The sequence below is a fragment of the Gorilla gorilla genome, chromosome 12 (assembly GCF_029281585.2).
Source record: "Gorilla gorilla gorilla isolate KB3781 chromosome 12, NHGRI_mGorGor1-v2.1_pri, whole genome shotgun sequence".
NCBI classification, from domain to species: Eukaryota; Metazoa; Chordata; class Mammalia; order Primates; family Hominidae; genus Gorilla; species Gorilla gorilla.
In genome coordinates, this window is record NC_073236.2 from 38,747,199 (window position 1) to 38,761,969 (window position 14,771).

Sequence of the window (14,771 nt, forward strand, 5' to 3'; positions counted from 1 at the left end):
AAGATGGAGTTACTGTGTCAAGGGTGCTGTATACAATTATCACTAGCTAGTCCAGTATTCTAGACAGCGTATGTGTGTCTGTCTGTCCACCATGCGTACACACACACATACACATTTTCAACACTGGTAGAAGGGAATGATTATCCCGTTTCTCCCAAGGACACTTGTTGGGCTTAAGTACCAGTTTCTACTGTGAGCCCTTTAATTCTTGATCATTAGTGATAGTGTGATTAAAATTCTGCAGCTACAATTTTGTGATGACTTATTTGTGCCGGGGACTGTGCTGGGGGTTTCTCTTGGACTCTCTTGTGCTGTCTCACAGCCAAACAGTGAGAAAAGCTCTTCTGTTCTCTCACTTTGCAGTTGGGGAGCTAGGGCTGGGAGCATCACACTTGTCCAAGGTTATACAGAGATACTGAAGGGCAAAGCCTGGGTCGGTCTCAGTTTGGGTCGCCTGACCCCAGGCCACCACTGCCTCTCTCCCCTTCACAGATGTGGATGCTGGACCCAGGAACTCTGACACCAGCAGGGGTGGCTGTCTGCCAGTTCCCTTAGGAGTTCCAGCCCTCCTCCCCGCCCCTCCACACTCAGTGCTCCACTGGCCTTGCTTGATTAGATTCCCCAGCTGGTCTGTTTACTGGGCCTGGCAGAGCTCCTTACCCCCATGCCCCCACTCAGTGGTCCTCACAGTCCTGTTTGCAGCAGCCACAGGTAGTCCCAAGGGGTGGGGCAGACTCAGGCTTCAGCTGGAGCCTCTGCCTGCGGGTGCCTCTTGCCTGTAAGGCACTCTTCCTACCAATATGGCCTTTTCTGTCTCTGTTCAGGAGCCCCTCTCTGAAGCCTTAGGTCTGTGTGACCCCAGAGTCCATTTCTGTTTCACCCCTGGTGACCTCCTTACTGTGCAGAGAATCTGTTCGTTGAAATTCAAAGTAGATAAGAAAGGCTGAAGCTTAGTGTCACCTCCCTTAGCAGGGGCTCAGTGGCCACAGTGTGAACAGAAGGGGTAGGACAGTTAGGTGAGGCAGGTGTGCAATGAATGGAACTCACCTAGAGCTTTCTGTGCCCCAGGCATCATGCTGGGCCCTTTATTGCACACATACCTGTGACCTGCTTCCTGTTTGCACCTTGCACAATTGCTGCCTGGTGGGTGTTAGCTGCATTGTGTTAGGAATGAGGGGAACAGGGGCTCATGAGGTTTAAGGGGCCTACTCAAGATCATAGAGCAAGTAGGTTGGAATGGAGATTTAAATCAGACTGACTCTGAAGTTGGAAACCCCCTATTCTGAGCAGCAGTGGCTGGAGAAAGGCCTCCTGAGTCAGTGCCAGGAGGCAGAGCCCAGGGTCTGCTCTGTCCCCAAGCCTGTGTCTGTGGGCAGGCCACTTAGCCTTGCTGGGGGGTGGTGCTGCCTGATTTATGAGTGGAGGATAACTATAGCCAGCCCATTCCACCCACAGAACTGATGGAGACAAAATGAGATTATGTTTTTTCAGAACTTGGCAGCTGCCAGGGGTTGGTGAGGGACCCATTGGGCCTTCCTGAAGAGCCCTGGCTGCCAGTGCTGTCTGAGTGGATTTTCCCTCTAGTCAGTAGCTCCTGCACATGCAGAAGTTTTTGTTTTAATTTTAGTCACCAGGATATAACTGTCCCTTCAAATGTACTTTGTAAGCACTATTACCTTGGAGCCACCACGATCATGGGGAGGTTTGTGGGAGTGAATGTCAGGTAGTGGCACAGGAATTCAGATAGGGGTTTGGCCCTGGCTTTGTCCTTCCTTTCCTCCCTCCCTCCCTTCCTCCCTTCCTTTTCTTCTTCATTCCTCTTGCATTTATTGAGCACCTAATATGGGTAAGGAGCTTGTATTAGTCCATTCTCATGCTGCTATAAAGGACTGCCTGAGACTGGGTACTTTATAAAGAAAGGAGGTTTAATTGATCCACAGTTCACATGGCTGAGGAGGCCACAGGAAACTTAGAATCATGGCGGAAGGGGAAGCAAACACGTCCTTCTTCACATGATGGCAGGAAGGAGAATTGCTGAGCAAAATGGGGAAAAGCCCCTTATAAAACCATCAGATCTCATGAGCACCCACTCCTGTCATGAGAATAGCATGAGGGTAACTGCCCCCATGATTCAATTACCTCCCACCTGGTCCCTCCCAGGACACATGGGGATTATGGGAACTAAATTCAAGATGAGATTTCGGTGGGGACACAGCCAAACCATATCATAGCTGGGCGAGCCATCATGAAATGGGTGAAGATGCAATTTGCCTAATCCTTGCCATCAAAGTAGAGAACCTGTTTTTGAGTGTCTGCTGCAGGCCAGACTTTGCAAACTTAAGTTCATTTAAGTTTCACCGCTGTCCTCTGAGATAGGTGTCTGTCACTCATGTTCAAAACCTCCAGTGCCTTCCCGTCTCACATAAAGCAAAAGCCACAATGCCCCTCTGCCCCTGGCTCCACCTCCCCCTCACCAAAGCAATCACCGGGCTGGCCTCTGGGCTGTTCCTCGCTTTCCTTGCTGTCTGGGGGAGGCACCCTCACTGCTCACTCCCACACTCCCTTCAGGTCACAGCTCACATAGCATCTCATCAAGGAAGTCTTCCAGGACTCCCTAAAACATCAGAACAAGACTCCCCGAACCCCGTCCCACCCAGGATTCACCTTTTCCTGCACTGCAGTGATAACCAAAGAACAGGCTCTGTGTTTACTTATTTGCTTGCCTGCAGTTTTCCCCAACTCCCCTGACACATGCATCCCCCGCCTCATGTAAGCACCATGAGAGTAGCGGCTTTGCTCACAGTGCGTTCCCCCTTGCCCAGGCACTCAGGGAGTATCTATTGAATCACCGTATATCACATGCAGTTGGCACATTTGTGCTTTGGCAAATACATTCTCCTGCCTCATCACAGAGCCCAAGAGGAGAGGCAAATAGAAGGAGATAGTACACACGGTGCATGGATCAGAGACCTGCACATTCTTAGTTTTCCTAAAATTGATCCCCAAATTCAATTCATTCTCAATCAAAATCGCATCAAACTATCACTTTTTTTTTTGAGGCACAGGGTTTCACACTGTTGTTTAGGCTGGTGCTCACTGTAACCTTAAACTCCGGGCTCAAGCAGTGCTCTTGCCTCATCCTCCCAAGTAGCTAGGACCACAGGTATGCACCACCATGACGAGCTAATTTTTACTTTTTTGTAGAGACGGAATCTTGCTGTGTTGCCCAGATGACTCGTGGCCTCAAGCAGTCCTCATGCCCTGACCTCCCAAAGCAATGATATTATGGGCATGAGCCACTGCACCCAGCTGCATCCGGCATTTCTATAGAAATTGACAAGCTAATTCTAAAATTTATGTGGCTGTGCAACGACTTAGAATGGCCAAGGTAAACTTGAATAAGAACAAAGTTGGAAGGCCCACCCTACATTTATGTCAGTAATTACTGCACAACTTTAGGAGTTAAGATAGTGTGGTACCGGCATAACAATAGACAAAGGGTGTGGTGGAATTGGGAAACATGGAGTTAGTTTGTTTAAACAACAGAGGAGTTATATTTTCAAGTGAAATGCTCAATATATTTCCAGATGAAGGGCCTCTAAATGTAAAGCAATGGCTCCAATTGTTAATCTGATGAAGGTTCACTCATTATATATCTAAGTCCAAAAGTACAGGGAAAAATCATATAATTTTTTTCAGCATAATAATTGGATCTACCACTTTAAATTTAGACGTCCTTCACCTAAAAAAAAAAAAAAAAAACCTGAAAGTTGAAGGAAAACACATTGTACATATTACATGTAAATGTAACTAACATACCTCTTATGAGTGAGTTTATCACCACTTCAGTCAGGTGGCCAAGGCTGGCATCCACAGTGACAAGCCATGTTGACAGCATGATATGATAAGAAGGACACTTTATTTCCTGGGTCTTCCTCTCAAAAACCCGTATTCTGAGCCTGACTTTGAGAAAAACATCAGACAAACCTGAACTGAAGAACATTCTACAGATACTCCTCAAAATTGTCAAGGCCTGAGAAACTCGCAGAGCCAAGTCGGGGGTCTAAGGAGACGTGCTGACAAAGCGTGCTGTGGTGTCCTGGATAGAGTGCTAGAGTGGAAAAAGGACGTTACATAAAAACTGAGGAAATCTGAGCAAGTTTTTCTGAAAATTATGGACTTCTTTTTTTTTTTTTTTTTTTTTTTTTTGAGACAGAGTCTGGCTCTGTCGCCCAAGCTGGAGTGCAGTGGCGTGATCACGGTTCACTGCAACCTCTGCCTCTCAGGCTCAAGCGATTCTCCTGCCTCACCCTCCCAAGTAGCTGGGATTACAAGCGTGCACCATCACATGGGCTAATTTTTGTATTTTTAGTAGAGATGGGGTTTCACCATGTTTCCCGGGCTGGTCTCGAACTCCTGACCTCAGTTGATCCACCTACCTTGGCTTCCCAAAGTGCTGGGATTACAGGTGTGAGCCACTGGCACCTGGCCTGGACTTTTCTTAATAATAAGGTATCAGTGTTGCGACAAATGTACCATACTGATGTAAAATGTTAATAACAGGAAACTGGGTGTGGGGATAAGGGAACTTTCTCTACTCTCTTTGCATTTTCTGTAAATCTAAAGTTGTTCTTAAAAATGTGGTTTATTTTTTAATAAGTTTATCTTATGTGTCTTCACTCCACAGACATACTGAATCTGTCCTGCAGAATTGAGACACATAGGATAAATGAAGCTAAATACAGTCCATAAATAATGCATGTAAGATCACACACTATTTGATGAAAGTGCTAATGCAATTCAACAGGGAAATAAATGCCTTTTAAACTAACTATTCTGGAGGGATGTCCATATTGGGGGCGTGGTGGGGGTGGTGGTGAATAATGTCTGAGCCCTATCCAACACTACACATAAAATTTAACTTGCAATGGACTGTGGATCAAAATGTGAAAGCTAAGTGATGAAGCTTCTAGAGGAAAACATAGGATAATTCTTCACAACATTGAGGTGGCAAATACATTTTAGAATACAAAAATCGCTAACCATAAAATAAAAAGTTGATAAATTAGACTTTATCAAAATTTAAAACTGCTCATCACAAGACACCATCCAAAAAGCACCAAGGCCACCCACAGACTGGGAGAAAATGTTCCCCATTCATATTTTCTGACAAAGTACTTGTACCTGGAAGAGATAACCTTCTATGATCAGTATGATGAAGACTAACAGTCCAATTTTTTTAAGCAGGCAAAAGAATTAGACATCTTACAAAAGAAGATATCTAAATAGCCAGTGAAAAGTGCTCTGCATCATTAGTCATCAGGGAAATGCAAATCCCAATGAGATATCATTACACACCCACGTAAATTACTAAAATTAAGAAATATTACATGTTAGAATGGAGCCACTGGAACTCCTTGTACACTACTGGTGCAAATATGAAATTGTACATTCACTTTGGGAAACAGCCTGGCAGTTTTTAATAAAGTAAGCATACAGCTACCCCGTGTTCCAAGAATGACACTCCTAAATATATACACCCAAGAGGAACAAGTGCTTATTTCCACAGAGACTTCTATATGACTTAACACTGGTGATGTTAATGTTGACCAGTAGGTGAAAGTGGTGTCTGCCAACCTTCCCTGTAAAATGTTTTTCTTTTGTAATTAATAAATATCTTGAGAGAGATACTTTGAAACTCTGCAAATATCCTGTTTCTCCCCAAGCTTTTTCACATTAATTTTAGCATCCATCGGTGGATCTTGCCTGCAACAATGATTACTATGGTATGCCGATGGTGATTTTCTTTTCTTTTCTTTTCCCCTCCCCTTCCCTCCCCTCCCTTCTCCTCTTCTCTTCTCTTCTTTTTCCTTTTAGTGGATAACAGTGCCTCACTATATTCCCCAGGCAGGTCTCAAACTCCTGGGTTCAAGCTATCCTCCCCACTCTCCCTCCCTAAGGGCTGGGATTACAGGCATGAAGCATGATGGTGATTTTCTATTGCTGTTGTTCCTTCTACATTTATTAATTGGAATCTTCTGTAAGAGGAAGCTATCTCCCTCCCTCCTTCTACCTCCCCATTTGTTTATTTATTTGGGGGCTGTTCGTAAAGGTGTGGGTGGAGAGTAGGGAACCAAGAGGGACAGTGTGGTTACCTGAGGTGGGGAACGATAAAACAAATAAATAAGACTCATGAGTATTTAGTTTGTGGCACAGGCTATAATCAATACGGTTGTCACTCATTTTGTTGCTCAGGTTGTTCTGGGAACCCCTCTCAGCCTCTCTTTTCATCAGGCTCCCATAATTATGGTTACTGTTGATCACGATTTCTTGTGTGGTCAGTTGCTAGGTGCAGATGCCTGGATTTCAAATTGGGGGGGATGTTACAAAGCTTAAAAAGACTCCGGAGAGTTTGTGTTCTAGGAAAACCCAAGAAACCCAGAACTGGAAGAGCCCCAGAGAGATGAATGTTACCGGGCGTGTTCCCTCCTCTCTTCCCTGAGGCTCCCCTGTGCAGAGGATCCTGCAGACATGGCTAAAGGAGACGCAGCAGGAGATCAGAGGGTGGGTGGAGAATGAGAGTGTTTATTCCCTTGGCTCCCTTCTTGTCCCTTCACTGAAGGCCGCCTCCTATGGGACACACTCCTTCCAGGTTTGGGAAGTAATTTCCCTCTTGTCCCTTCCCCTTACAGGTGTTCACAGCTCTGCCGTTCCCCACCTCAGGTAACCACACTGTCCCTCTTGGTTCCCTACTCCCCACCCACACCTTTACAAAGAGCCCCCTGTAAATCAGCACTCCTCAGAGGATCCCACCCGCCTTCTGCTTTCCTATTGGGACCCTGATTCACACACCTCGTGACTGTCTACGCCACGTAGAACACATGGTTATCTGGGGTAAAGGCTGTATGGCATCCCTCCATTGTTCACTCTGGGGGTTCATCACCTCAACCATTATGTCTCAGCTCCAAACAAAATCTCCTCTGCTTTCATTTAAGCTCCTTTTCTGTTTTCTGGCATTCTGTGATCAAAATCAAAAAAAAAATAGATGCTCAAAATCCTTCTCACTGAAAACTTTATACGGTTGAGAAGTCATTGTCACCCCCTAAACTTCTCTGTGATTCCTTTAACCTGACCTCAGAGGACTGCTTTTCTTCCCTTCCATCCTGTTCCTTGTTTGCCTTCAAGCTGGTTCCAGATCCTATTATTAAGTAAAAGGGTGACTCTAAAACGCAAGGGGGGATGGACACCCACACTCAGTAGCAGCCGAGGTGGAAGTAGCCCGTGTCCATGGACAGATGAATGGGCAAGCAAAACACTGTGTTTCCATGCAATGGGATATCACTCGGCCTTAAAAAGAAAGGAGAGTATGACCCATGCAGCAACGTGGATGAACCCTGAGGACATTACGCTGTGTGAAATAAGCCAAATACTGTCTGGTTGCACTTACATGACAGACCTGGAATAGTCAAATTTATAGAGACAGAAAGTAGAAGGGCAGTTGTGAAGCCTGGAGTGAGTGGGGAATGGGGACTTCTTGTTGAATGAATAGTTTATGCTTTGCAAGGGCAAAGAGATCTGGAATGGATGGTGGTGATGGTTGCCTAACAGTATGAATGTGCTTAATGCCACTGAGCTGCGCACTCGCAGTGGTTAAGATGGTAAATTTGTGCGGTGTATTTCATCACAATTTTTTAGGTTAAAAAATAACATGGTAGACAACAGAGGTGACAAAATAGTAAAAATATCAGCACGGAGCTTCTGTGGCAGGTGCAATGGGAACTCAGCGTAGAGGCCTTCTCTTCACACTGGGTGCAGCTCAGCTGAATGGCTTAGTCAGGGGTCAAGTGAGAGGAACGGGGCAGGGAAATGAGAGGGATGCTGAAGAAGAGGAAATGGGTGTAGAGCATCCAGGTTTTATAGATTCAGGAAATGTCTGCATGATAAACATACAAATCACAGAAGATGTGGTTGATAAAGAAGAGCTATTAGTCATTTTTAGATGTTTAGTTTATGACTCAGCAACCCTGGTCATCCAAACAGGATCCCAGGAGCTCAGGAGAGTGGACTGAGGAGCAGCAGCCAGCCCTCCTGTGGACAAGCTCTGTCCAGGGGCCCCTGGTAAAGAACACAGCGTGGCCGGGTCCTTGCTCATGTCCTGGGGCTTTGGTCAGCCACCATTCTCCTTGGAAGCACAGGCTTGGGGTAGGGCATCATTCAATGAATTGACATAAAACTTTGAACAGATTCCATCTGGAAAACATTAAGCACAGGCCTGTTTGCAGATGTGTTAACGCTGACTCAATTGTAATACAGGCTTTAACTTCTAAGCAGCATTTCTTGCTAGTCCATTGTGGAATATGCCTGCTGTTGACTGCATGGGCATTATGTAAACAGGGGCTGTGGCTGCAGAATTCATCTTTGCTTTGGCTCAGACCCATGTTTGTGTACGTAGGTGACCAAAATCACAAAACTAAATGAGCTCAGAGAAAGATTGATTGGCTCCATTGAAAATTTTTATCTGAAACTTCATATTTCAAGAGTAATTGGTGGTGCATTTGCGAAGTGCTGGTTTGGGAGTTCCGACTAAAGACCCTGTGTGTTGAGCGTAGAAGCGGGTGGGCAGTGGTGATTCAGCTTCTCCATGGTCCCCACCTTTACCTCGATCACACTTTGCCCTCCCAGCCACCGCAGCTTTCAGCCTCCCACTCCCACAGCTGGCACTGGCCTCATGAGCGCCCTGAGAATGGTTCTGCTTGATGTGCTGACTTGGGGGGCGCACCCCAGACAGGTGGGGCTCTGGGAAATGTGTGAATGAAGAAAGGAACCAGAGCTGTGCAGCTCTGAGGGGTGGAGGGAACCCAGGCCTGCGTGTGGTAGGAGAGGAAGCTGGATCTGGGGGCCTGAGAAGCATCAAGCCAGTGGCCTGGGAGAGTAGAGGCTCTGGTGTTGAGGAAGAACATTCCTGGATTGTTACGTAATCTTTCACATCTGTGCACCTTCGCTGTCTCAAGGAGAGTAAACGCCCTAAGGGAGGAACTGCGGATTACACTCCTTTGGGGCTGATTCTTCCAGGCCACTTGTCAGAGGAGCTTGTGTGGTTTGAATGGACAGATAAACACTCTCCTTTAGGGTGTCATAGGCCACTGGGGTCCTGCAAGCAGGAGTGAACAAGGCCCGCTGTGGCGTCGCTAACGGATCCCAGGCAGGCACTGGGAGGTGCGTGTGACCTGAGGCTTGAGATGAACAGATGCTGCTTCACTGAGCAGGTCTGGACAGCAGTTCTCAAAGTGTGGTCTGAAGACCCTTGGGGTCCTTGAGGTCAAGACATTTTTTCAAAATATAATTAACTCGTTATTTGCTCCTTTTAAAAGAGCTCTCCTTGTCTCATGAGTGTACACAACATAATTGTTCTGACATTTCCACAAGTTACTTGACATCTGATGACTTCATTGCTCCGATGCCCAATGAAATGAGTGCCTGTGCCTTTAAACATTTCTCAGCCTTAACCCACATACACAGAAGTGCTTTGGAGACCTCAGTCCATTTTGAGAGTGTAAAGGGGTGCCAGGACCAACAAGTTTGAGAACCACTGGGCTAAGACCAAAATGACAACAACCTGAAAGACTTTTAAGAAAGATGTAGAAGCAGACAGTAATTATCCATTCTTTTTAATTTTTTTTTTTTTTTTGCAGGAAAAACTGCATAGAAAATCTAATGGATGAAGATGAGAAAGACAGAGCCAAGAGGTAAGATGCAGCTGTCCCCCTGCTCAGCAGAGCTCTCTGGCCCCCGGGGGTCTGCCTGGCAGAATCTCGCTGGCTTTCACTCTGTGCAGGTGAGGCCACCAGCAAGATAGGCAGCTGTAGGACACGCTGTCTGTGACATATTGCAGTGCTCCATGAGAAACCTTCTAGAGAGCTCACTCAGCCCTGCCCCTCACTGTGAAATGACACATTGTCTAGGACTGGCTGAGTGATCTGGGTTTTTGTCATGCTCCTGTGTACCCCTGTTGACACTGGCCATCTTTCAGGGCTTCTGGTTACTGCTTTTCCAGGACAGACACTGCTTGACAAGGCAGGCTGACTGGAGCCCAGCAGGCCTGGATTCAAGTCCTAACTCAGTTGCTGGGGCTCTGTCTGGCTTTGGATAATAATGATCATTGCCACACAGTGAGCATGCAGTCATCACCCAGCACTGTGCTAAGCACTTTTGTATACATAGATTAGCTCAGTTTCCTCGGCTGTAGATTGGAGATGTCATAGACACCTTGCACTGTGGTTGGGTCAACTAGAAATACTAACTTGGCAGCTGGCATGTGAGAGCCCTGATAACCTGTCTGTGTTGATTCCTTCATTGGATGTGTATTGAATGCCTACTAGATATGCAGTGGAATCATAACAGTGACATTGAGAGGGTCAGGAACAGTTGAATGTCATCGGTTTCACACGATTCACCCAAGTCGGCAGTTACTGTGCCATGCTCTGGGGAAAAAAACATTGAGCAGGAAGCTCCTCAGTGGCTCACTGCAGGTCATTCGGGTGGAGGCCCAGCCACAGAGCCTTGGCAGCAGGGGGCATCCTCTCTGGAGACACCCTTCATTGCAACCCCACTGGACCATCCTCCTCGCTGTGATCTCACCCCTTTCTGCCTCTGCCACTGCTTGTGTGTGGCAGGGCTCTCCGTCCTCTGTGACAGCCTCGTGAACCTGCAAAGCTAAAGGGTTTGCCCACTTCCCTTCACAGAACCCACTGCTTGCTTGTCACCTGTAAATGGTAGTGCCCTCAGGTACCACCCAGCTCTGTGGCTGCAGGGTAGCTGTCCTTCCATGTCACCTGGAGAGGCAGCCATGAGAACCACAAATCCCTGGCCACCCCCAGACCTGCCAGACCTGAGTCTGCAAGGCATAAGGGGGGTCTGGGTTGTTTTAAACTCCCCCAATATTTCCTTTAAAAAAATCAGGGAGCAGAGGAAATGGCCAGAAGTGTAGACAGAACAGCCTTCATCCCAGGATCTGGGAGATCAGCACTGGGGACTCTTAGTACTCTTTACTTCTGCATATGTTTGCAAATTTCTGCAATAAAAATTCAAACAGGCATCAGTGCAAAGAACTTCCCAGCTTATCCTGAAGTGACAGGCCCTTTACTTGGCATTGGGACCCAGGTGCTTTGCAAACTGTAGGTCACAACCTACAAGGGTTGCAAAATCCACTTGGGTCCCAAGCAGCAAATGAATAGGCTAGATTAGACCAGACTAGAGTTCCTTCCTCTGGGATGTTTTGGTTTCCTCCAGCATAGCTATGGATGGAGCGCTGGAGACAGATGTGAGCTGCATTCCTGGCCTGCCCTGTGCTAGCTGATGAATTCCAACTGACCCCTCATCTCTCAAAGCCTCTGTTTTCTCACCTGCAACATAAGGGTAGTAGTGTCTGTCCTGCTTTCCTCACTGGTTATTTTGGAAATTAGCTACAAAATACACTGAGTAGTGCTTTTTAAATATTCATCATTACACGTGTATGAATATGCAGCACACTTTACAGTAATACATTTACAGGGCAGTCTTTTTTGTGTGTGATGGAGTCTCACCCTGTTGCCCAGGCTGGAGTGTAGTGGCGCGATCTTGGCTCACTGCAACCTCCCTCTCCTGGGTTCAAGCGCAGGCCATTCTTATTAGAAATGATGGAAAGAACAGCAGTGGTAGCCAGCATTCGCTGGGTGCCCACAGTACTGAGCTAAGTCCTTTTATGTACATCATCTCATATTATCTTCTCAACATGCCTTTGAAGTGTGTGTCATTCTTATTCCCATTTTACAGGTGAGAAGACTAAAGTTCAACAAGGTTAAGTACATTGTCAGAGATCAGAAAGCTCTAGGAAGTGGCAGAATGAGAACTTCAATACAGACTTCTTTAATCTTAGACTCTATTCTTATCCCCAGACCACAAGAGGCTCTTCATATAAGACCAAACTCAATCTACCTGGCCGACTAGACAAAGAGCTGCATTCTGGCATGACTAAGGAGTTCACAGGAGTTTTACTTTTGCTGTCGTCATCTTTAATATCACCCTCCAAACCCCTTCTAGTCCCATCCCTGCGTCTCTCCTGCACCGCTTACCTCTAAATCAGGAAGAGATAAAAATGCATGTTTAGGCTCTACCATACGCAGAAATCAGCAAATATAGACATGCCAAAAAAAATCTGGGCTAAAAGTTCCTAGAAATAAATCAGTTTGTATGCAGTTTCTTTTCATTCATTCCCCTCCCCATTTGCTTTGGGCCATAAGCATACCTCCCCCACCCAAAAACTTCTCTGCTTGGAAATCTTTGCACAGAGACCCGTGTAGTAAGGCTGGGGCCCACACTCCTCCCTTGTCCTCAGATGGAAAAAGGAGTTTAGAACGTTTGGTGGTACCCAGAAATAGCAAGGACGCAATACCCCTCCTAACACTTGGGAACACACACATACACACACACACACCCCCCCTAAGATCGTATTCTTTTCAAAGTAGTTTTTATAGAAGTAACATGGGAGGCCCTTCCCCTAATCCCACCTGGAGGCCTGGCATGAATTGTTTTTATTCACCCATTATTTTTGATGAGATTAGGAATGTTTAACTTGAGATCAAAACGCTCATTGTCTCCAGAAAACATGCTTTGTGTTAGGCAAGGCTTTCAATGCTTTAGGGAATTCATGGTGTATTTGGGTTGTTTGATCAAATATTCCGAGCAAGGGCACGGTTCCACTTTCTTCCGTGAATTTCCATGTAAATCCAGGGAGTATTAATTGAGTGTCTATTGTGTGTTCAGAACTGAGTGCTCTATTCCCTAGGGAAGATGCAAAAATATAGTCCTTGTACTCAAGAAGGAAACAGCTTGATTGAGAGATATTTGTAATCGCTAGATAATGAAGTTCACAGCTTTTTCTGTATTCCAGTTATAAGCATGTCTTTCTAATTCTGATGTGAAACAGTATTGTAGGGTGTGTGTGTGTGCACGTGCATGAGCGTGCATTTGTGGTCATCCAGGAAGCAGTGTGGGGTAGCAGGAAGTGCGCAGGGTTAGAATCAGACAGGCCTGGCTTTGATTCTTGCCAATGTTTACTGTCTGTCCTTGGGCAAGTCACTAAATCTCTCTTAGCCTCAGTTTCTTCTTCTGTCAAGTGGGGTGATAATAGTAGCTACTTATTGCAGAAATTAAATGTAGCTGCGTCTGATCCCCTGGCACAGTGCAGTATGCAGTGCTGATAGGGAAAGCTAAAATTTGCAGAGCACTCACAGCCTGCCTGGAGCATTTTACATGCAGTAATTCTCCAAGCCTTACAACACCTCCTCATAAAATAGGTTATTCTTAGCCCCATTTTAGAGTTGAGAAACCTGAGGCTCAGGGATTGCACAGCCAGTTGGCGGCAGGCAGGGATTCAAATGCACACATCTGTTTCTGAAGTCTGGGCTCCTAACAGCGTCTGTGACATTCAATAAATGGAAGCCGCTCCTTTTGAGTCACCACCTTCCCAAGGGGTAGAGAAAATAAGTTCTGATAGGAATTCTTGCTTTCCAAAGAAAGCAATTATCTAACTTTGCCGTATTGCAAAATCCAGCTTACTCCATTTCTTGACAGAAATGAGCACCTGTTGGCTAAGAAGAAACTGCTTCATATTCACCTGTTCCTTTAATCCAGTGTTAAATGAGTCCATGACCTCCTCTCTCCAGTCAGCTGTGAGGTTGTTTCCATAGTCCCATAACTTTGGTTGAGAGAGGGAGAGTAGAAGGTGAGTTTATGGCTCTGCTACCTTTGTTCATGAGAATCAAAAGTGTCAGGTCAGATTCGCTGATTCTTGGGGCTCTTAATGGAGTGGATGCTGGTTCTGAAACATCAGCTAAACAATTTTATGATTCTTTGACCCTAATTCTTAGTCTCAATGTCAATAAAGTGGTTCAGATGAGAGGGAAGAGTTCAAACATAAGCAAACAAAGAGCCTACGCATGCCATTTTGCAGAAGCAGATATTTCAGAAGGAAAAGGTTTAGCCATTTGGTTATTTCTTCTGGTCCCCCCGGGTAGAGGAAAAGGATAGGGTAGTTTAATGACATGGACCGATGAATGGCTGAGATCATCCCATCTGTATTTGTTGACTAAGTGATGTGGTGAGCAAGTGGATGCTACAGATGAGGATACATAGCATTATCCTGCCCTCAGAGCGCTTTCAGGCAAGTTAGAGATGCATTCATGAAAATAAGCATAAAGAAGGAAAAGAAAACACTTTCTGCAGAGTCTGTTTTAGGCCAAGACAGGATGGAGATCGAAATTTGTAAACTCAACCCTTTCAGCCAATTGCTCTTTCAGGGACAGTAATATGGCAAAGAAGAGAGACTGTTCTCGTTTCATTCGTACCATTTCTTTGGATATAAATTCTGTAGGTCTGAAAGCAAAGGTCTGCCCAGAAAGACTGTAGCCCTTTTGGAGGACTCCAGCCCCATGCACACTTGCAGAGTGCCCCTGCGTGCAGGCACAGTGCAGTGAGAACCCCGGGCCCTCAGCGTTGGACAGTGGGCTGATGCTCCCAGCTGGAGCCTGTCGTGCTAATTTTGCTGTGATTTCCTTTCATAGGCTTTGGATTGGGTTTTACTTACATCATCATAAGCTCCCACACGGGGAAAAAAAAAATGGCAGTAAAACATCTCTGAGGCTTCCTCTTTTTTTTTTTTTTTTTTTTATGGTTAAGGCAGCAGCAGGCATCGCGAGAACGCAGGAGGTAATAGGACATGCGATTCGTGTATA

The 14,771-nt window shown here is 45.9% G+C and overlaps 1 protein-coding gene across 6 annotated transcripts in view; it reads left to right on the plus strand.

Annotated features, from left to right (window-relative positions):
- The window catches only part of NPAS2 (neuronal PAS domain protein 2), a 176,471-nt gene that overhangs the window by 74,683 nt on the left and 87,017 nt on the right, over positions 1–14,771 (plus strand). For all 6 annotated transcript variants that reach the window (XM_004031512.5, XM_063695622.1, XM_063695623.1 and 3 more), the window contains exon 2: positions 9,693–9,746. In XM_004031512.5, coding sequence (XP_004031560.3) covers positions 9,715–9,746 — 32 coding nt within the window. In that variant the 5' untranslated portion in view covers positions 9,693–9,714. The remainder of the gene's footprint in view (positions 1–9,692; positions 9,747–14,771) is intronic.